The sequence below is a fragment of the Cupressus sempervirens genome, chromosome 9, assembly GCF_028749045.1.
Source record: "Cupressus sempervirens isolate cs-2001-9-10 chromosome 9, ASM2874904v1, whole genome shotgun sequence".
Lineage (NCBI taxonomy): Eukaryota > Viridiplantae > Streptophyta > Pinopsida > Cupressales > Cupressaceae > Cupressus > Cupressus sempervirens.
This window is the reverse complement of record NC_143126.1, coordinates 577,406,216-577,428,979: the sequence shown is the minus strand read 5'-3', so window position 1 is coordinate 577,428,979 and position 22,764 is coordinate 577,406,216. Positions and strand designations below refer to the sequence as shown.

Here is a 22,764-nt window from a genome sequence, read left to right as displayed (position 1 = left end):
ACACAAAACAGGCGGAAGAGATGGCAGGAGAAGTTGAAGTATGACGGACGAAACAAGATCAAACCAAGCAAGTTTCAAGTGAAATGGATCAGCGTGCCGTATCAGATTCGAGAAGTGGGTGATAACGGAGCAATAAAATTATGGACACTAGATGGAAAGGAAGTGGCCGACACAATGCATAGGTCGAAGATGAATGTCCACTATGAAAGAAATAACGCACCTCCATGGACGAACAACTAAGAAATGAACGACTGTAAGTACTGTATATATGTAAATATTGTACATATGTAAGATTAGGAAGGACAGGAAATAAAATTTTAAAAAAAGAGAGCAAGTCAAAAAGTCACCGTATGGATTTTTGAAGCACAGCCACCATACGGATTTTCAAAGCCCAATCACCGTATGGCTTTTAAGGTGGATACAATAGGCCAACGTACAAATTTTTCAAAGCATTAATTTTGGAGATTACCGTACGGATTTCCCTTATACATTTGGTGTGCGGATTTTGAAGTGTAAAGATTGTGATGCCGTACAGATTCATGAGTGTATAAATGGTCTAGTTCACCATACGGATTTATATGATTCCAGTTCACCGTACGGCTTTATAAGATTTAACTTGGTGCACAGTTTTTTTAACTTGGCGTACGGATTCTGCACTGGGCGTACAGATTGTGCACTTGGCATATGGATTCTAAGCTTGGTGTACAAATAAGCTTTCCAAATTGGCGTATGGTTTTCTCATGCTTGTACAGATTTTAAAGTTTTTTCTTTGTATGTTTGCAACATAGGCTGTACGGATTCCATAAAAATGAATTGCCCTACGGTTTTTTGAAGGCAAGATTCTCTATTGCTTTTCGTACGGACCTTCAAATGAATTTCCTGTTGAGTGAACCACCTGTTGCCACTATACAGAATCTCTAAGGTTGTCACCATACAGCTTTTTTAATAAAAATTGCTGTATGGATTTCCAGTATACATCTGGGCATACGGATTTCAACCACAGTTTGTAAAGTTTTAGACACAAGAAGTTTTCTATTAAAAAAAAAAAAACGACAGATTGAAACAATTAAAGAGATCAGATTTCCACAATCCATTGCATAATATATTTGTTTCTGGATTTGATTGTGTAGAGATTTTTACCATCAACGTTTTGAATCACAATACATGATCCATCATCAGGATGAAAATAGAGCAAGAGATGTAAAACAAAATGAGTTGCAGAAGTTGACTGACCCAAAAGATAAAGGTGCCAGAAGGAAGAGAGATTGCACGCTAACCAAAGGAGGAAAGAGGGTTGGACAAGGAACCAACAAGGGCACACTCCACACACAACAAGAAGGAAAGAACATAAAATAAAAAACCAAGAAATCAATCAAAAGTAGGAAAAGTAATGACACAACTAACCAATTCTTAGAGCATAAGAAATATGCACAGACAAACAAATACATAATAAAAAGAAGAAAACCTAAGGAAAAAACAATAAATATAGGCAAATGAAGCAAGCGAGTAATGTTACCAAGATATATAATCATATAAGGAGACTATGTAAGAAAGAGTGTGTGAAAGTGAGAGGTAAAAAACGGGTATCCAACACTAGGAAAACACAAAAAATAGTAATAAATAAGAACAAGAAAAAATCACAATAAGAAACCAATAAAAATGAAAAGAAAGTTCAAAAAACATATAACCAAATAAAAACAACAATCACTATATATATATAGTAACAATTGTATGTGTGTGCGTGTATTTTATTTAACACGAATGTTAATAGATGAACAAGAAAGAAACCAAAAAAAACTAAGCAACCAAGAAATAGCTAATTAATGCATAATAGCAAAAAAACAAGCACTAAATATATATATATATCAAACACATGTACACATAGTATAACTACTATGTGCACGCTCCAAAAATATGTACGAACCAAAGCGTATATATGTATATATATATAGGAAAGAATATAAAATAAAAGTAAAAAACATATATCTATATAACCTGTTGAAAACCTATGCACACGAGATAAGGTGTGTGTACACATTTTTTTTAACTGGTTATATATATATATGTCACAAATATATTAAAAAAAATATAGAGGGGGATAGAAAAATGTATCAAATATCTAATGCTAGAGAGAGAGAGAGAATAAGCGTCAAATAACGGAAGGTATATATATATATAACAATATCAAGGTAATAATATATAAGGAAGAAACAAAAAACCTATATGACGAATTGAATAAGACAAAAGCACACGAGATATGGTGTGTGTATGTGTTTTATTTAAGATGTGATATATATATAATAAAAATAATAATGCACAAAAAATAATAAAATAAATTTTTTTAAAATATAAAAAATAAATAAAATACAAAATAAAAAAAAATACAAAATAAATGAAAAATAAAATAAAGAATTATGCAAAGTTTGAAAACCCTAAGAAGAAAACAAGGAGGAGAGAGATCAAAGCCAACCAGAAATTAAAAACTCAAGACAAAGAAGAAGCACAAAAGCAATAAACAGACCGAAAAAAGCAAAAAAAGGAGGAAATGAAGGGAAAGAGAGAAACCCACCAGCGGAGAGGGGAAGTGACCAAGCAGGATGGAGAGGGACGGGGGGGGTGAGAGAGCGGGATTATCCCTCATGACCAAGGTCATTGCACCTCGAGGTTAACATTGGTTGCCACGAGGGATTGAGGGTCCAGCCATCATCACGATTAAGGTTGATAGGGTGGTTATAGATCTCAACAGCTTCCTTAAGCTTCCGTTTGAAATAGTTGTCCTCATTGGCTAGGATCTGCGTGTTTTCCAAACAGATGTGGTGTTTGGAAGAGAAAGAATGCTCAGCTAAGGCTGATTTGCAAACCCTATCATGTCGAATGTCTGCAATGTGCTCTTTTATCCGAGTATGGAAAGAGCGACCAGTTTCGCCAATATAAGGAGTCCCACAGGAGCAAGCAACTTTGTAGACCCCTGAGTTAGAATATGCATCTCTCGAGTCTTTTAGAGGTGGGACATGGTTTCTAATCTTGGATAGGGGTTTGAAAGCTACTCTCAAACCTTTTTTGGTCAAGATCTTGGCAATTTTTTGCGAAATACCTTCGACAAAGGGGAGAGAGGCAAACACACCAAGAGGAGTTGGGGAAGGTTTGGGATCACAAAAGGAAAGGTGGAGGGACCTCGCTTGGTTGAGAGCTCTGGAGATTTGTCTGGTAGAGTAACCATTAAGCCTAAAAACATGACGCAAGTGGTTTAGTTCAAGGCTTAAATGATCATCATCACAGATTCTATAGGCTCTCAGGGCAAGGGTCTTAAGAATGCCAAATTTTTGGCTAGGGGGGTGGTGGGAGGATGAATAGATATACGAGTCTGTATGTGTAGCCTTTCTGAACACCTGAAGACCAAGGGTACCATTTGGTTTCTTGATGAGAAGGACATCAAGGAAAGGCAAACAATTGTTAGACTCGAGCTCTTTGGTAAAGGAAATGCAAGGCGCTATGTTGTTGATGTGTTGGTGGAACTCCTCTAATTTATCCATCCCATGAGGCCAACAAATGTTTGTATCATCAACATATCGCTTCCACCACTTAGGCTTAAGAGGGAAAGATTGAAGGGCCACCTCTTCAAAATGTTCCGTATAAAGGTTGGCAATGACCGGGGAGAGGGGGGATCCCATGGCTACACCCTCAACTTGCTCGTAGATGACCCCTTGGAAAGAGAAAGAAGTGGACCTGAGGCATAACTCAACCAAACTAGCAATCTCCACATTGGTCTTAAGCTTCACGATTTCAACTGAATCGGGAATAGGAACCTTTGTGAAGAGAGAGACAACGTCAAAACTCACCAAGAGATCATTACTGTCTAGATGAGCGCCCTTAATGAATTGGACGAAGTGGGTTGAGTCGTTGACAAAGGAATCAGATTTTTCCACCAAGGGTGAGATAAGTTTGGCAAGATGGGAAGCAAGCGGGTACGTAGGGGAGCCAATGGTGTCGACAATAGGTCTAAGAGGAATACCCTCCTTATGAATTTTTGGGACACCATAAATGCGAGGGGTGACTTCCTTCAAAGGGACTAACCTTTTCTTGACATCATCATCAAAGGAAGATGCCACGACCCTAGATTTGACAAGCTTAAGGATTTTAGCACAAGGGTTGCGAGGCAAGGTTTTGTAGCTACGAGAATCAGCGAGAAGGTCACGCATCTTAGCTACATAGTCTTGTTTGTTCATAATGACCGTGGCATTGCCTTTGTCAGCTTTGGTTATTACTAAGTCATTGTGATGTAACAAACTTTTGAAGGAAAGAAACTCAACTTTGGGGATGTTGCGCCTAGGAGGTTTGGCCCACCTCAAAGCAACTGCACAATCTTGTCTAATTTCTTCGGCGGCATCATTAGGTAGCGACCGAATAGCATTCTCAATCTCTACCAAGAAGTCAACTTGCGGAATGGCATGAGGTGCCACCGCAAAATTAAGGCCCCGTTTTAAGAAATTAAAAGAATGTGGGTCGATGGGGACATCAGCAAGGTTGATGACCAATTTTTTGTCCCATTGGTGCACAAAATTGGAAGAGTGGGAGGAAGGGCTGCGACGGGGGCAAGCCACAGAAATCGAGGTGTGGGAGGGTGACAATTGAGAGGATAACTGATCCCCCCCCATGATCTCAAACAACGGGTGAGGATGCAGATGGCTCACGGTGGGTGAAGGACAAGGCTTGGAACAGGTTAGGTGGTCTCCATAAGTGCAACTTGAAGCAACCCCCGGAGAGACCAGACTGATGGCGGGTTGACAAGGCCCAAGGCTCAAAACATCATCAAGAGGTTTAGGGGCTCGAGGCATACCAACCACCGGAGAGTCAGAAAGACAGCTAAGACTGCAAGATGTAGAAGACACACCATAGAAGAAGACGTACCTGAGGAAATGAGCAGAGAGACGTTGGCATTGGAAACTGAGGTTGCGAAAGAGGAGTCGGAGACGTTAGAATCAGACCGTTGAGCAGCTTCAGCCCGCGGAGGAGAGCCCCTGTGGCTAGACCCCTGCACCAAGTTGCGTGGCTGCATTGCCACAGGGTTGGAGGAAGACGAAAAATGCTGCACAGTCACGTGGTGCTGAGGATGTAACTCGCAGGAGCCGTCAAGCACCCGAGTTGAACCAACAGCAACAGATGACTCTTCGACCAAGGTCTGCAAAGAGGAAGCCACAGGGCGAGGAGAACACGAAGATCAACACGTCCTTGAATCAAGATGAGCAGCGTGTTGGTTCCACGAACGATGATGTGTAGGGAGGCGCTATTGAGAATGGAGAAACTCGGAGCGAGACCCAAAGAAATGACCAGACCACGCTTGACAGTGCTGAAACTTGTGAGCAAGAGCCTCAAACTTCTTCTTTTGCCTGCTAATACATTCCTTTTGACGTCCTAGGGCTCTGGCATATGAGGATATGTCAAGACGTGTCCATAGTTCCGGACGGAGGGAAGAAGCTAGCTCGAGGTGTAGGGGGAGCAATCTTGCGTTTAGGTGATTGATAGATCTCCTTGTAGACCGAATAACTGATCTAAGGAGAGATAGACTAGCCCGGACAAAAATCTGCTTGGTGTACACCCCCCATAGGTGGTGTTTGATTTTTACAAATGAGGGGATCAAGTGGGAGTCACGACATCTCTTAAGAAAAGCCAAATCTGCAACCTTTTTCATTAGCTTGATCCTTAACATCTCTAGCTGTTTGGATTTGAAACAGAGTTCCCTCCCATGAAGGGTTTCAATTAAAGAGATCAGATTTCCACAATCCATTGCATAATATATTTGTTTTTGGATTTGATTGTGTAGAGATTTTTACCATCAACGTTTCGAATCACACTACATGATCCATCATCAGGATGAAAATAGAGCAAGAGATGTAAAACAAAATGAGTTGCAGAAGTTGACTGACCCAAAAGATAAAGGTGCCAGAAGGAAGAGAGATTGCACGCTAACCAAAGGAGGAAAGAGGGTTGGACAAGGAACCAACAAGGGCACACTCCACACACAACAAGAAGGAAAGAACATAAAATAAAAAACCAAGAAATCAATCAAAAGTAGGAAAAGTAATGACACAACTAACCAATTCTTAGAGCATAAGAAATATGCACAGACAAACAAATACATAATAAAAAGAAGAAAACCTAAGGAAAAAACAATAAATATAGGCAAATGAAGCAAGCGAGTAATGTTACCAAGATATATAATCATATAAGGAGACTATGTAAGAAAGAGTGTGTGAAAGTGAGAGGTAAAAAACGGGTATCCAACACTAGGAAAACACAAAAAATAGTAATAAAAAAGAACAAGAAAAAATCACAATAAGAAACCAATAAAAATGAAAAGAAAGTTCAAAAAACATATAACCAAATAAAAACAACAATCACTATATATATATATATATATATATATATATATAGTAACAATTGTATGTGTGTGCATGTATTTTATTTAACACGAATGTTAATAGATGAACAAGAAAGAAACCAAAAAAAACTAAGCAACCAAGAAATAGCTAATTAATGCATAATAGCAAAAAAACAAGCACTAAATATATATATATATCAAAATGAGTAATGCATGATGCCAAAGGGAAGGGTAGACATAAGCGGTTGCCAGGAAGAGTGTGGAATCAGAAGAAAATGACAGAAATAGTGTGTTCCATGCAGTTTTGTGTGGGTTTCGGAGTGCTAATTTGGTCTTGGCAACGAGGGGCGCTGCCTCTCGACCCCACCTTGTATCGTGACAGGGAGCGCACCCGGGGCGCTGCCCCAGGACCCCACGAGGGCATTGCCCCTTGACCCCACTGGGGGTGTTGCCCCCTAGACCCCCAATCGTTGCAGTTATCACTCGTGGGAAGTGTGACCAATTGATGAGACCTGGAGCTGCTGCAGGCATGGAGTGTTTGTGTACCAGAGGCACTTGGAGTAGGTGTTGGACGTGAGGCTGTCTTGGTGGATGCATAGAGAGCTCGGGAGGAGTTGATCATCCAGTTGGAAGCAATATAGCGACACTTGGCTCAATGTACCCAGGAGTTGGAAGAAAACTAAGCAGCACGGGTGGCTATCAAGGTCAGCTAAGGAGACAGTATTGTGTTAGCAGAGGCTACAGATGCAACGTGGTTTGGAGACTAATTTGGTGCAGGCACGAGACAAACGTGAAAGTGATGTGGCAGAAGCAGATTTATCTTGTTGTACTTAGTTAATGAATTTTGTTTGTTAATTGTCTCGAATATTCTGTAATTGTCGTCCAGAGACGACTATTCTTTTTGGGGGGGATGATGTAGTCGGTAAATAATTGCAAATGAGCCGACGGGTAGGATAGTATGTATTATTTGTTATGTAGCCGACTTGTGCCTAACAGGTTCCTTCGGGAACCTTCCGAAAGGCCCTTCGGTGAGTATATATACCCCCTTCGGGAAGCATTGTAATCATCATCAAGCATAATGTAATATTTTGGCATATGCGAATAAAGGAAGAAGTTCTGCTATATCCATCTATTGTCTGTGTGCATCAATCAATTAATCTATGCAGTAAACAAACTATTGGCTGGATATTTTGCAAATGACAATTTGTGTAAAATTCCATTGCAAAATAGGAGTACCACCCATAGTGTGTGAGACGAAGTCCCTCCTACCTTAAACAGAAGGCTCCTCCTTCTCACTGTTGTTTGGATCAACTCAAGGTAAGAAAGAAGTTTAGAGATACTTTTAAAGGGTGTTACTAATATTCTTTCCTCTTGATTCAAGAAAGAATCTGCTTACTCACAGAGCAGATAATGGGCAAGATGGACCTCTTACCTACACTTATATCTTAAAATTGGAAACAGTGATACCAATAAACTTACACCAACTCACAGGCCGATTGAAAGCATATCAGTCTAGATCTATGTCTATTTCTTCTATTCTACAATGGTAAATCTCTACTATTGGGACACACGGACTTCCAAAAGAAGATGATTTCTAAGTTCTAAGCCTATAAGCTATTCCAGTTCACAGACATGTAAATAACTTAATTCTAATAACATACATGAACATGAGACAACAATACAAACTACAGTCACAACTTCTAATTTGTATGACAATAATTGCTTCCAGTCACAACTTCAAAACAAATTGCTTCTCATACTCACTCACTCTAAATACACACAAGATTAACATTAACTAAAGAGAGCGACACAAATTGCTGCCACAGCTTCCAGCTACCAAACTTGCTTCCAGACAAAGCTTTGAAACAAATTGCTCTTTATATTCACTTTTCTTCAAACTTGTACAACCAATCCCAATTAGGTTTGCATGAAAATAGCAAAGGTCTCTTGCATACAAAAAAGATGATTATTTAAAATGAAGGGCACTCCATTATATAGGCAAAGGAGTGACAGAAAAATGGAGATAAAGGTGGGAGACACTCAACCACCTTGACTAGGTCAATCTAAGAAAGAAGATTTATTAGATTACATGAAGGTGCGTGTAATCGAGTTACAAGTAAAAGGATTACACGCAATCTATCTTCTAAAACTACAACGCTGAAAACATTTGAATAAACTTGAAGAAAAAGTTAAAAATGTTGAATCAATCTCAAAGATTGTCAACGAAAGCCTTGTACTTTGTAATGCAATCACGGAGCATTGAAAGATTTGGAATTCTCATCTTTTGTGCACTTACATTCACCTTGATTGTTGTGGTGTTACACTTCTTGACAATCTAGTAGTTCTCTACAATAAAATGCCATAGGGGTTTTGCTGAAAATTTGTAGGTTCCAAACCTATTCATTACATGTACTCTAAAATCATCCACTTCAAATTCAGCATTAACTCTATTGGAGAATTATGAAGTGATATCTTCTTCTATCACCAAATTATCGTCCTTACTGAGCACCTTGCACCTTGTCTACTTTAGATCATACATGATGTCAATTTCCACAGTGTTACAACTTCCAACGGCTTCTTGTACCTCTTTTATCAACCTTTCAATTACTCGCACCTTATGGCCCATGAGCCATTGGTATTCATTGAACATTTTTGTAGATGGGACGATATCATGTGACCAAAACATCCAAGTCAGTTTCTAGCATTTTGTCCGATATGCTCAGATCTTCGTCGAAGGTTTTTAGTTCTTGGTTGAAGGAAGAATGCATAACCTCGAGTCTTTCTACAGTACCCCAGAGATGTCCAAGAACTTTACGTGTCTTGCATGCACTGAACTCCCTCTATGATAATTTGTTCAAACCAACCCCTTGCCACTTCAACTCTAAGACTCACCTATTCTGAATGTGGTGTGGTGACAACTGATTTTGAAGATTGTTGGCGAATGATCTGATGAAAGCAAGTATTCTCCAACTTGAGCTTCTTCTTCTCCCAGAGTTCATCAAATCGCCTGGACAAGGCAGAAACTACATCTTGTGCATCTTGCTAGCATTCCACCCACGACTGTCTTCCAAGTTCAATTTTTGTGAACTTGTAATTTGAGCAATGAAGCTCTTCAAATGGCTTGTCCACTAAAGGTTCTAAGACTTCAGCATACTTGGTTTTCTTAGAAGCAACTAGGATTCGTGAAACAACCTTTGCATTACGTACTAGAAGTTTGGATTTTCCCTTCTCTGGAAAAAGATCATCTGGTGGTAACTCAATCTTCCTACTCTTCACAGTAATATTACTTAACCATACTGGTAAGCTGAAATCTTCACTTGAGGCTGGGATGGTGGCTATGGAAGATGTTGGTCTTGATTGTGTCTTTGTTGTCATAGTGCATGCCTTTGTTTGCACAGTCGGGATTATGGGTGCTCCTTATGATGATTCTAACATAAACATTTTGAACCTTGTAGCTGAGGTATCAAGTTATGAAACTTGTCCCTCTACGAGAGTGGAAAAAGTAGAGAAAGCTTCAAACACATTATTCTACTAAGAGCAGGAAGAGCCACTAAAGAGATAAGCAATGTTGAAGTGTTCACTTTGGAAATAGGAATAGTGGGTGCGAACACTATAGAGAAAGAAATTGCATCAGTATCTAATTCAGACAAGAACGGTTAGCCTGGGGTGGATGATTCTTGCTTGGGTAGTCGTTCTAGAGAAGAAAGGATCACTACTTCTTCCTCATCTGATTCCTACACTTCGAGAGAAGCTAAAAAAGAATGTGAAGTTTGAATGACGGCCTTTCTTCCCTTGAGCTTCAGTTTGAAACCCTTTTCTTGGCTCTAAAGTGGATGAACCATCTTTCTTCTTACCCTCAAAATGAGATTTCCTCCCCATAGGACTGAAATGGTTGCAATCTACCCCAGTTTTCAAGTTAATCCTCTTTAGACCCCTTCCTTTCAGCCATGTGTTTATGTTCATCGAGATGGCTTGAAATCGGTCAAATATTGAAGTTGATTCCTTTTGCTGCCATAGGATGGGAGTACGAAGAAGCTTATCAATTTGACTACAGTGATATTCTGGATCTAAGATCATGTTGTCATCCTCAACCCCTTCAAGAATAGGGGCTAAGCTGATATCCTCATCCTCAATTTTTTTTTAAATTGCAAAATTTTATAAAATCCTGTCAACCCACTCTCATACCACATTATGGTAAATCAATGTTGCAGTTGTATTAGACAGAGAATATGAAAGCTCCTTATATAGATTTACAAAGAGGATGTTTCTAAAAGAAACAATCGTGAACTAAAGACAGAAATAGAAACTACCTATTAAACTATAGGACTAAATAAGACGAACATTAAAGAAACATTATAATATTCTAATAGATAACACCCTCCTTAGCATAGTTGATTTGATAAAGAAAGGACTGGTTTATTTTCGCCGCAACATCAATAGTCTCTTGCAATAATAAACTTAGGAGTACAAGTAATCTAGATTTCAAAACTCACATCTTAATTGCACTTTTTTAAAATCATTTTTAGCAGTAGTTGACGCAATCAAATTGCCATATCATTCGCATTTAGAAAGTTGATGAATCATCTACAAAAGGCTAACATAGATCCCCAATTGACTATCAGAAAATCACACCTAAAACTGGGTTGTGTCCAACGCTAAAGTAGCAAGTATGCAGTCCTTGGGGTCGCTTTACTAGATCACATCATTGTTACATTGTTTAGCATTTAAAGCTTCCTTGTTCAAGAGATGATTGGATATGTCGTATCCTATCCTACACGTTAAGGTGGTCACAAAATCCACATCAATACTACCAATTCTCACATCCACAAAAACATTCCCCATAGGTAGTGGTTTTAGTTTTACAAAGGACATGAAAAAACCAATGATTTTATATATCTTTATAATATATACTGATATTGTATACCCAAATCTGACACAAAACACTGTAGTACCAGTGTACTCAACTAACAACATACAATATTGGTATTATGAAATTGTATCCTTACAGCAAATTCAACAGATGAAGAGATTAGCATGTTGCAGAAAACCTACTTAAGCATTGAAGATAGCATACAATGCATGTGTATTCCTATACAACCCTCTAAAGGATGGCCATTTTCATATCATGACAATCCTGAATAGATATCATTTAGTGTAACACCTTACTTTTGTAAACCAGTTCACTAATTTATGGCTCTAAGAAACTACCTTCTATAGTTCTAAGCAACAACTCAAATTTTCACAAATCAAAACTTCCCTAGTTGAGAGACTAACAGAACCCACAATCTCTATCCAATAAAGTAAACATACCCACAATCATTAATTGCTATTTAAAAAACAATCCTATCTTAAAAATAATCAAATACACAACTATCAAGCTCAAATCAAAAGACCAGATCAAACAATATTTATTTCAGTACAAGACTAAAACATGAACACAAATGCCATCCTAGGCCATGCTTATTTGCTGCAATAATTCAATAAATCAAGACAAAAAAATGAGGCAAAAGATGGGCAGGATGTATTGACTGGAAAAGATGAAAAACAATAGGAAAGAGTAGTTATCCATGTATGTGAAAATGAAAGCGAAATAAATACTTGGAAAGTATATAATTGAATATGCTTAAAAGTTGATAAAGATCTTTAATTATGTACACAAAATAAACAAGAACTCAGCAAAACAGGGTCCCCAAATGTCAAGATGAACCCCTACAACAGGGAGTTCACATATAAATTCAATGGTCAATTCTCTTCTCCTGTGTCCATGTAGAATATCTTCTCTGAAAGCCTAATTATGACATCGATGCTCCACACTTTCAACATGCTAGTTTCTGTCTCCATAGGCTGGCCTGTATCCCAAATGTATTCGCCTCATTACTTAGTACCAAATTCTAAGATATCAACAAACTTTTGACCTTTGTCCTACAAGGTCCCCTTTTCAGAGTATCTTATATTTAATATCATAGAATTCAAATTAACAACCTAGAATTTAAAAAATTTGATCACTGCAGCATTTTGGAACACATCTTAACCTCATCATTGGCAATTTAGTTGTCCAGCGTGTGATACAATGTCCAATATCCTCCATTTCAACATGTTCTAGTGATGTTGCTAACTTCAGTGAACACATCTCATTAATACACAATAACATAGACCAGCAGTTTGTTTGATCGTGCATCTTTAATCAACGGAGCACTATAAAACATGACACTCATCTACATTTACAAAGTGTGTATATGACAATATAAGGATATTACCTTATATCAATTTTTTACGTAATAAATTTGGTATTACTTATAAGAAAATAAAATAGAGCTACAGCACTTCCAACTTTCAAATGAAAGACTATTAACAAAAAAAGGAAGAAAAAGTCTTGGCTACAATTATTAATTGCCATATGAACATTTGCTTTACAAGGTAGGAACCCTAAAACCTCTTATTCTACTGAGTACTCAATACATATACAAATTCACCTTTCCACAAAAATGTAATGCCCCTATTTTAAAATAAGAATCTGTATATATAAAATAAATAACTAATGAATTAATAATAAATAATAATGTTATACCAATGAAAAACACTGTTGAGGTTACTATAACATCAAGATATTATCAACATACACACCACTAATTATCCCTATACCGACATGTAGTTTTCAGTTATAGCTATGTGGAGATCATAAGCAAGCACATGGATATGAGCATCGAAGCTATTGTGAAGGAAATGAGATTTAGGGATTTAAGTGAGGACAGCAATCTTAATGGAGGACATTGCAATAAAGCTAAATCATGTAACATCTTGGACAATTAAGTTCTCTTTATCAAAAGAGTGCCATATTATATAAGAATAACCAACTAAAAATAATAGAAGTACAACTCGTAGATTGTAGGGTGAAATAATAAGTCAATAAAACATATTATCAATCCCAAAGGAATAGTGATCTTTGATATTTAAATATGTAGGCCGTTATTATCATAGCCTCGATTGGGTTGTAAAGACAGTTGATACTGCTCGGAAATAAGAAGTTGGAATTATAATTATCCTAGGCCATCAGCATTGACTTGTAAGGATTTCAAGTGGATAAATAAATAATAAAAGTATAGGCGGAGACTATAAATAAAGTTTACTATACTATTGTCCATACCAATTGTCCAAACTATATATATAGCCAAGTTGCAGAGCCATCAAATAATATTTCCTTAGACAATAGGCATATATGAACAGGGAGGCATATGGGATATCATGGATACTTTGGAATACCCACTCTTCAGTCAGCAGAGTACGCAGTAATATAGAGTATCAAGAATCCCTGGCAGCATGGGGAATAACTCTCGGGAATATCCATTAATAATAATTTTCTAAAAGGAAGTAATTTCAAATCAACCCCTGAACATGAGTTATCTCCTCTAGTATCAGTGCCTGGAGAGTGGACTAAACAAACATGGCTTGAGTGTCTCTAGTTACATCTACCCCAACAGTGACAAATCATCAATTAAGTAACCAATGGTATGGTTCAGACGACTATAAAGTATTGACACAAGCATCTAAATAGTTTTTAGTCATTAAGGTATGTTGTTCACATAAAATCGATTTAATTATGAAGGGTTGTGTAGTGTCGAACAAGGTTGTTGTAGGAGACATTGGTTGCGCCCCTTAAATGCATCGCTTCAGCATTCAGAATCATAAAATTAGAATATATATTTGGTGCTGAGGATATAAAAGAAAGAATGCAAGGCATCCAGATAATTATATTTTTACTTTAGCAGATAGAATCAGAGAGAAGAAATAAAAACATCTAACTCAATACATGCTAAGTAATAGACTTAACATTTCCAAGTATTACACTCAGAAAAAATAACAATAGCAAATAGAAATAATGATCTGTAAGGAAGGAGTAGGCAGCCACATCAAAGAAATTGTTGTCACTCTCTCTCAGTCATGGCATCACAACAGACAATAAAGATTATCTAAGATCTTCGATTACTTAACATTTGTAGATTTGTTGGAGACAAGGCAACATCTGAGAGGGAGGACCGTTGAAACATCAAGCTAGTTATTCAAAGGAACTTTGATCTTCATAAAGAACACAATATACAGATCCATTAAATAGATCAAGTCATCACAGGGAATAAGAAATACAGACAACACATTATCACTCAAGGATTTAGCATTTATACATGACACTTCTATTTTTTTAATAAAGCCGTCATAAGCATCACAGGCGTGGCCACTACAAACATAAATAAGAATAGGTAATTATCACCATATCCTACAGGTCTCTGTAAAGGAAATTTTAGTCACACAGATTCCAAACCATTTATAAATTACATTGAAGATATATATCAGAGTTATTATTTTTAGAGTAGCCAATATTTGCATTAACATATTATACCTATTCGCATTTCACATCAAATGCATACACTAATTCAGGGGTGAATAAAGAGAACTCTCACAAAATTTGCTGAAATTTGGTCAAATGCTAAGTCATCTTGACAAGGGACATTACAAATAAGTATTACCATACATATCACAAGATTTCTCAGTGAATATGGTTCATTAAATATACCATTACCCATTGTCGCAAGCTTCAAGTACATAATTTTAGCAGTTACCATACAGCATACATTAACAAAGACATTTTTCAACATCAAACAAACCAGCAGCTAATCTCACAACTAAATAGTAGCTATGTCACATTCGGAAAGAGGAAAAAAAAAAATTATCTTAACACTCACTTGCATTCAATGGCTAGCAACCAACCCAACTCTCGCCGCATATTTCCAGGATGAGACAATTGGATGTGTGCCACAGCTAAAAACCTAAAGAATGCACAGGTAAAAGTATGAAAAAGTGCAAAGCGCAGTATACTGTAAAATAGGAAATAAAAGATGAAGCAACAGGAAGGATAAAGTTCCACAAATGTTACTTGGTTCATTTACAATGTTTACATGATTAAAAATCAGCGATATAAGAGAAGACCTGTGCATTTCAACACTGAAAGTCAGGAAAGACAACTTCCCAGAATCTGAAAGCACAACAAGGAGATCTTTCCCATATGTCTGCATACAGAGGGCAAAACAGAAAGCATATCCTCCGTCAAGTCAATCACTTCCAAATGATATCAACAATGTATTTGAGAAATCAGCATAAGAGCACCAAAAAAAATGGTGTATTAGAAACGCTTAAATATCAGATGAACAAACCTGTGCCTGAGGTATGCGGTGCTGCTCATTCCATGGAAGAACAGAAAGATCTTTAATGGTGCCAAATACTGTCTGCTCACAAACTGATTGGACAATCCCATCTTCACTGATAACTACTAGCTCCAATGCAGTTTCCTACAACCAATATGCATGTAAATGTTAGTAGACTAGATAAGCTAATATTTTCTCAGACGGTCATCACTACCCAGAAAATTTCAGTTATCTGTTAAGCGTAGCCACTAGATGTTAAAATAAAAGTTAAAACTAAAATCCCAATGCCTGATGGCTTCCAGATCCTTGAATTCATATGTTTTTGATTGCAAATCATAATGTGCAAAACTATAAGACTTTAACAACAGTAGACTGATATTACAAATGTAAAAGGGTCAAACACACAATTACTCCCAAATAAAAATTGAAGCATGCATTTTCTTAGTTATAAATAAGTATTGATCCTTTTATGCTACACATGGACAAGAAGAAAGCTTTGCCACATGGAAACTCTCTTCTTAAAGGATTCTTACAAGTTAAGTCAAACTCTGCAATGTACAGTGATTCCCCAGTGCTTCATGCAAACTTGTCAGTCCTAAGAACAAAATGGATTAATATCTCGGCTAATTAAAAGAAGACCTATGTAATCCAATTAATAGTGGAAATGACACACAGTGAGCAACTCTCCGAGAAATGCCCTCTTGACTTTAATTAAGTACTTAGTAAATCTCACATAACTAAGCATCCATCATTGATATAAGTTCTAAATGAAACTAAAGGAAATGGCCTGAAGTGAAACTCCTCAGTTCTAAACCATAAGATCTGTGCCATGGACCAATTCACTTGAATTAATTTGTATGTATTCCAATAACCAAAAGGTTTAGGATTTATTTCCACGATTCATAATTATTATATGTTACATAATTTACTATCACATACCTAATAATGCCATGAAATTTACTTTGCCAAGGCCATATTTTTGGTCTGCATGGTCATAAGAGACCCAAAAAGAGTCATCATGGATCATTAAAGTCAAACCTCTTCAAATAGATGCCCTCCAAAAAAGGAATGAAGGCAGTCCTCTTTAGAAAGGAATGAAGGCAGTCCTCTTTAGAACTTGACTTCCAAAGTTCTCCTGAATCAACTGTTAAAATGAAAATAGAATCAAACCTAATAATGCTCCCTCTGGATGGCACCTACAAAGCCCACCCATCCAATGAATGCAATAGAAATCCCATCAACAATAAGAGCATGATAAACTCATCCACAAAATTAATTATTTATTAGTTTCAACCAGCGTTATAGGACTCGGCGAGTCGTGAGGCGAGCCGACCAAAACAAGGCAAACTGCCTCTAGCCTCGGACTCGACCGAGTCCTTGCTGACTTGCCGAGTCAGCCAGGACTCAGTTGGACTTGGCGAGTCCTATCAGGCTGACTCATTTTGTTTTTTTTTTTTTTTTAATATAAATAAAAAATGTTTTTTAAAGTTCTTTGTTGTCTTCTTGATGTCTTTTTGGCATAGTTTCGAGAATGTTTTACTTTTAACTCCTACATATAAAATATATCATTTAAGTATAAGTTGGCATTCCCTTCTTCCTTATTCTTCTTCCTTGAAGAAGAATAAGGAAGAAGGGAATGCCAACTTATACTTCAGATATATTTTATATATATGCGACGATTCATTTGAGATAGATTCCAGCCCTCTAGGAGTTAAGATAAAGAATCTGGAAAATCTCAAGGCTTCAGGAATTCAGACTTAGCCAGATTTCAGAGCTTCTAGATTTCAGACTTAGCCAATTTTCAAGAATCAACTTCCATGACCTATCTTAGGCGTACTCGTAGGAAGACATGGCTACTATGAGCCTTTCTTTTGATATATATTTTGAACTTTTGAATCCATGGATATTGACATATTGTAGACATTTGACAATTAATTGTTATACAATATTTCAGATTTCTATATTATTATTTAGTTTAACTTTATGTAATTTCTTTCGAAAATTCGCATTTAATATACTTAGGTGATCTATGAAAAGTTGTATATGTGTGCAAAGTAGTTTCTATTTATCTCAATTATTGTGTATTTGATGTTAAAGTGGCTAAATGATGCATGAAAAAAACTTAAAATCCTTAAAAATCTTTGAATATCATAGGTTTTTTTTAATTTGCCGAGTCCGGCCACCGAGACCGAGTCCGAGTCTATTTTGGGCCTAACCGAGTCCAAGGCGAGTCCGAGTATCATAACACTGGTTTCAACACTCCAACCAAAAGCACATTGTATACACAACCAAAGCAACCTCCTTTGAGAAGAACTTTTAAAATGCTTCTCAGCAATTAAAAATGGATCAAAACCTAAGTCACAAAGTTCCCAAGATTTTATCAAAATAATTCAAAATCCAGAAATTGTTACAAGCAACTAAATTCATTTGAGATCACCATTAGACTTGTCTATATGCATTACGTAGTTTTTATTATTTATTTAATGCTCAATAATGTAATTTATTGTAATTTAGATAATAAGATCGTCTTTGATCTTATTTGCAGTTTCTTTTTAGAAGCTTGCTTATTTTGTAAATATTGTAAACTTATTTACTGAGCATCTTTTCTCATTGAGTCATTGTTAATATATCAACTAATTTAATATTGAGCAGAGGATGAAGGGCATTGAAGGTTGTGAAACAGTGTTGAGAATCTGCATGAATTCAAAGAAAGCATTCTTTGGATTTTCTTCTCTGTGGAAGATTGCCAGGTTCGAGCATGCTGAGGGCAGCAAGACCTAGGAAGCAGATTTATCAAAGACATATTTATTAGGTTTGTTTATTAAAGTTTATAAGCTTATTGAAGAGGCTCCTATGTATTTGTAGTATAGGAGGAATCAATGTGTAGTTGATATGATGGTCCTTTAAGATAGATGAATTTGGACCTTTATGTTTTAATGTAAATCTTATTATATCAATAAAATATAAACTTATTACCGACCAAAAAAAAATACATCAAATAATTTACCAATTACTTGCGTTATATGGTATCAAAGCCATAAATAATTTCAAATAAAATCAAATAAAAATTCGAAATGAATTTTTAATGGTTTTTTGAAAAATTATATGATTTTTTAAATTGGTTTGTAGGGATTTGTTTGCAGAAAATATTAAAACCCAACTAGGGTTTCTGTATTTTTCAAGACTAGGACTCGGCGTCATTTCTTTTTTCTAGTTTTTTTGGACATCTTCACTTCTGGATCGTGTGTTTTTCCTCTACAAATCTTGACCATTACCGGTCGTGTTTCGGTCTGCAACCTATTTTGGATGATGGGTGAACTATTTCTACAACTCACATGCAATTTTCGGCCTTGTTCCTACAAAAATCATGGTCTACAAAGGCGTTGGTTTTTTCTCGCAAAGACACTTGTGCTCCATTCCTCTTTAACTTGTGATTTTCTCTTGCTAGATCCAAATTTTAAAACATGTTCTTTCGCTACTTGGGGTATCATCTAGAGTTTCCATACAACCCTTTGTCTTTGATTTGTGGCCAATTGTTTCATTTCCACTATTTTTTACAGTTATATCTACAACTTTTCTAGTTTTTCAAAAACAGCTAGGGTTTCTTTGGAAACTCTTATAGGTGCTCTGTTGTTTACAAAAATTAATTATAGATTCTTGTTGAGTTTTTCAAGATCTTCGATATCAAAAAAAATTGGATACCTTATTTTATGTGCCTTGATTTTCGTGTCATTGGACTTTCATTTTGATTTCATATTCTTTTTGGGTTTTTTGAGATCTCTTATTGGTATTCAGACAAATTGTCTTGAAATCCATGCCTTGGTTTTTGTACCAGCAGATTTGTGTTGAAATTTGTACCTATCTCGCTGCATTGAAATTTGTGCATAGAATTTTGTGCAATCAACATCTTTATAGTCTCTTTCTTTTTCATGTCTCGAAAAATGTGCAGATGGCTTCATTGACCAACATCATGTTGGAAGGCAGTCATAGTTTCAATGGCAAAAACTACAACACTTGGAAGCAGCAAACGATGACCATTTCTTAATATCGTTGCCTTCATAACATTGTCTTGGGCACCCTTCAGCATCCAACTACAACAGATCCAAATCAGACAAAGTTTGATGAGCGCAATCATGAAGCTGTTATGCTCATTAAACTTTCTATTACAAATTATCAACTTCCATAGGTTCACTCTATAAAATCAGTTGTTGAGATTTGGGAGCATCTGAAGGCCTTGCATGAGACATCTGATAAAAGCCGTGCATTCTTTTTAAAGAATTGACTTTTCTCCATCATGATGGATGAGAGAATCTCCTTACAAGAACATATGTCAAAGATTAAGGACATTTGTAATCAGTTGGAGGCGATTGGACGAAAGATAGAGGAAGAAGACATGGTGGTTAATACCTTGAAGAGCCTTCCAAGGTCTTATGAACATCTTGATGAAACTCTCAAAATTCCCACCACGAATGTTGATCTCAAATTTGCAGACCTTTGTACCAAGCTTCTGTAGTAGGACTGTTGAAAACAAGACTTTGGTACTAGTTCTTCCTTACTTTTAGAGAGCAAATAGCACACTCTTAGTCGAAAAATAAAAGGAAAGATCAGCCTTCGCAATAGAAAGGCTCAAGTCAACCTCGAGTTAATTATAAGAAAAAGTACATACAACGTAAATACTGTCATAAATAGGTCACATGAAGAAGGATTGTCGTAATTGATAGGCTTCTAAATAGAAGTAGAGAGGGTCTCAGCAGAAAGCCCATGTTGTCGAGCACACTGAGTAGAAAGAATATGTCTTTTATGCCTTCATTGCTAAAAGATCAGCAGTTCATGTGAAGCCTTCTGCCTAATACATTGACTCAAGTGCTTTGCGCTACTTTACTCATCAACGTGATTCGTTCACAAACTTCTCTCTATTCACTAAATTGATTTTGGAGGATAAGAATACACAATTGTCAATAAGGGAACTGTTCAGGTACATTATGGTGGGAGGAATCTCATATTCCTCAATGTGTACTATGTTCATGGCATGGAACTAAATCTTCTGTCAGTCAATCACATCATGAGGAATTCTCCTCAGTTGGATGTTGTATTCAGCTCACACAAGTGTTCGATTGTTGATCAGGAGACTTGCACTACTGTAGCTGTTGGCATTGAGGATCATGGTCTTTTCCGACTTGTGGCTACAAGTGATTATCCTAAGTTAGCCATGCCAGTCAGAAGTTCTTCCATCACCAGTCTTTGGCAGCAGCAGTATGGGCACTTAAATGTGCACTATCTCTCTCAGTTGGCTCGGAAGGGACTTGTAGTTGGTTTACCTAAGATCTAGACTTAGCATTATGGTGTTTGCGGAGCTTGTCAAGATGGGAAGCAGCACAAGACTTTGTTCACGGATGGTGACTCGTGGCGAGCCTCTAAGGTACTTCAGTTGGTTCATGCTGATATTTGTAGGCCAATGCATACACCTTCCATTACTAGCTACAGGTATTTCTTGCTTTTATTGATGATTTCAGTCGTAAAATGTGGGTGGACATTCTTAGACAAAAATCATATGCTTTTCTTGTATTTCAAAAATTTAAGGCCTTGGTAGAAAAAGAGTTTGGTTGTATAATCAATCTTAGGTCAGATAATGTTCCATTACATTCTCCAACTTTTGTGATACACATGGTATAAAACATCAATTAACCACACCCCACACTCCTCAGCAAAACGGTGTTGTAGAACGGCACAATCGTACTATTGTTGAGATGGCTCGTTCTATGTTACAACACAGGAGTGTTCCTAATAAGTTTTGGGCAAAAGCAGTGTTAACTGCAGTCTATCTCCTTAATAGGTCCCCTACACAAGCTATTAAGGGAAGGACTCCTGAAGAAGTTTGGACTAGTTGCAAACTTAGGATCATTCATCTCAAAATCTTTCGCTCTTTAGCTTATGTATGAATTCCAGATGCTAAGCGCTCCAAGTTGAATTCCAAAGGTCAAATGCTTATGTTTACAGGGTAAAATGACAGCCATAAGGCTTACCAATTGATAGATGTAGACACTAATCATCTTGTCTTTGTTGTCGTGCATTTTGTCACCCACAAAATGTAGGTAACAATACGAAACTTTTCCGAGCTAGTTTCGTATTTCTCTAAGCTTATTTCATTATTTAATTGGTTTGTATTGATCAATCAAATGACACCAATTGATATAATGAATAATTTTACTGAAGGCTTTCGTCAAGTCTTTTTTGTTTTTTCTGATTGTCAAGCCTATGCTTAATTTTTACACCTTCGCTGTCCTTTTCTTCATTTTTGAATGTGTGTTTGTTGATTTTTAGTCCTTTGGTTTTGCTCAAGTCATTGCTTTCGGTTTTCCCTTCGATTTGATCTACCCTAGAGCTTAATCGGAGTTGTCATTCAAAAAATATGACCATTTTAATGCCCAAAAAGTGGACCTTTTTTATGCAACAGCACAAAATAAAAATATCATGTTATATTTTTTATTTCACATTCACTTTTTGAAAAATATAACTTGAATTCACTTTATGTTATGTTTTTAAGTTACTTTATCATTTAAATTTTCACTTAAAGTAACTACAGTGCACTTTATGTTATATTTTTAAGTTGAATTTACTTTTTGATTTTTGACTTAAGTGACTATATTAACTATATAGTTCAATTCAATTTTTGATATTTAAATCAAATGCTCTAGTAAATATTACTTATTAAATGATATTTACAAATTATATTGTTAATATGATAATGTAAATATAATTTATGTCCCACTTAAGTAATATTTTATCAAAATAAAATTGACATGCGCTTAAATGGATAACTTAAATGTGCAATTGTATCTAAAAGTGGACATTTTTTATGCAATTGCATGTAAAACTCAACTTAAAAGTGTAAATCACTTAAAAGTGGCCCTTTTTTATGCTATTGCATATAAAAACACTTAAAAGTGGACCTTTTTTATGCTATTGTATGTAAACTCACTTTAAATTGCAATAACGTCAAAAAGTTGAGCTACATGTGTTACATGCATATGCACCAAAAAGGTGAGTTTTTGCCTTGAGTTGCATATGCGTGTAACTTAAACATGTCTTTACACCAAAAAGGTGTGTTTTGCACCAAAGATATGTAATTGCACCTCCAAAACCCGTTTTTGGGCAATTTTAAAACATGCATATGCACCAAAAAGGTGTGTT

At 36.4% G+C, this 22,764-nt stretch overlaps 1 protein-coding gene across 1 annotated transcript in view; it reads right to left on the bottom strand.

Moving 5' to 3' along the window:
• LOC149539972 (Cleavage and polyadenylation specificity factor (CPSF) A subunit protein) overlaps positions 1 to 22,764 on the bottom strand; it is a 205,679-nt gene that overhangs the window by 156,979 nt on the left and 25,936 nt on the right. Inside the window, exons 2-4 of the mRNA XM_089801190.1 lie at positions 15,583 to 15,717; positions 15,359 to 15,438; positions 15,115 to 15,198 (exon numbers count right to left, since the gene is read on the bottom strand). Coding sequence (XP_089657316.1) covers positions 15,115 to 15,198; positions 15,359 to 15,438; positions 15,583 to 15,717 — 299 coding nt within the window. The remainder of the gene's footprint in view (positions 1 to 15,114; positions 15,199 to 15,358; positions 15,439 to 15,582; positions 15,718 to 22,764) is intronic.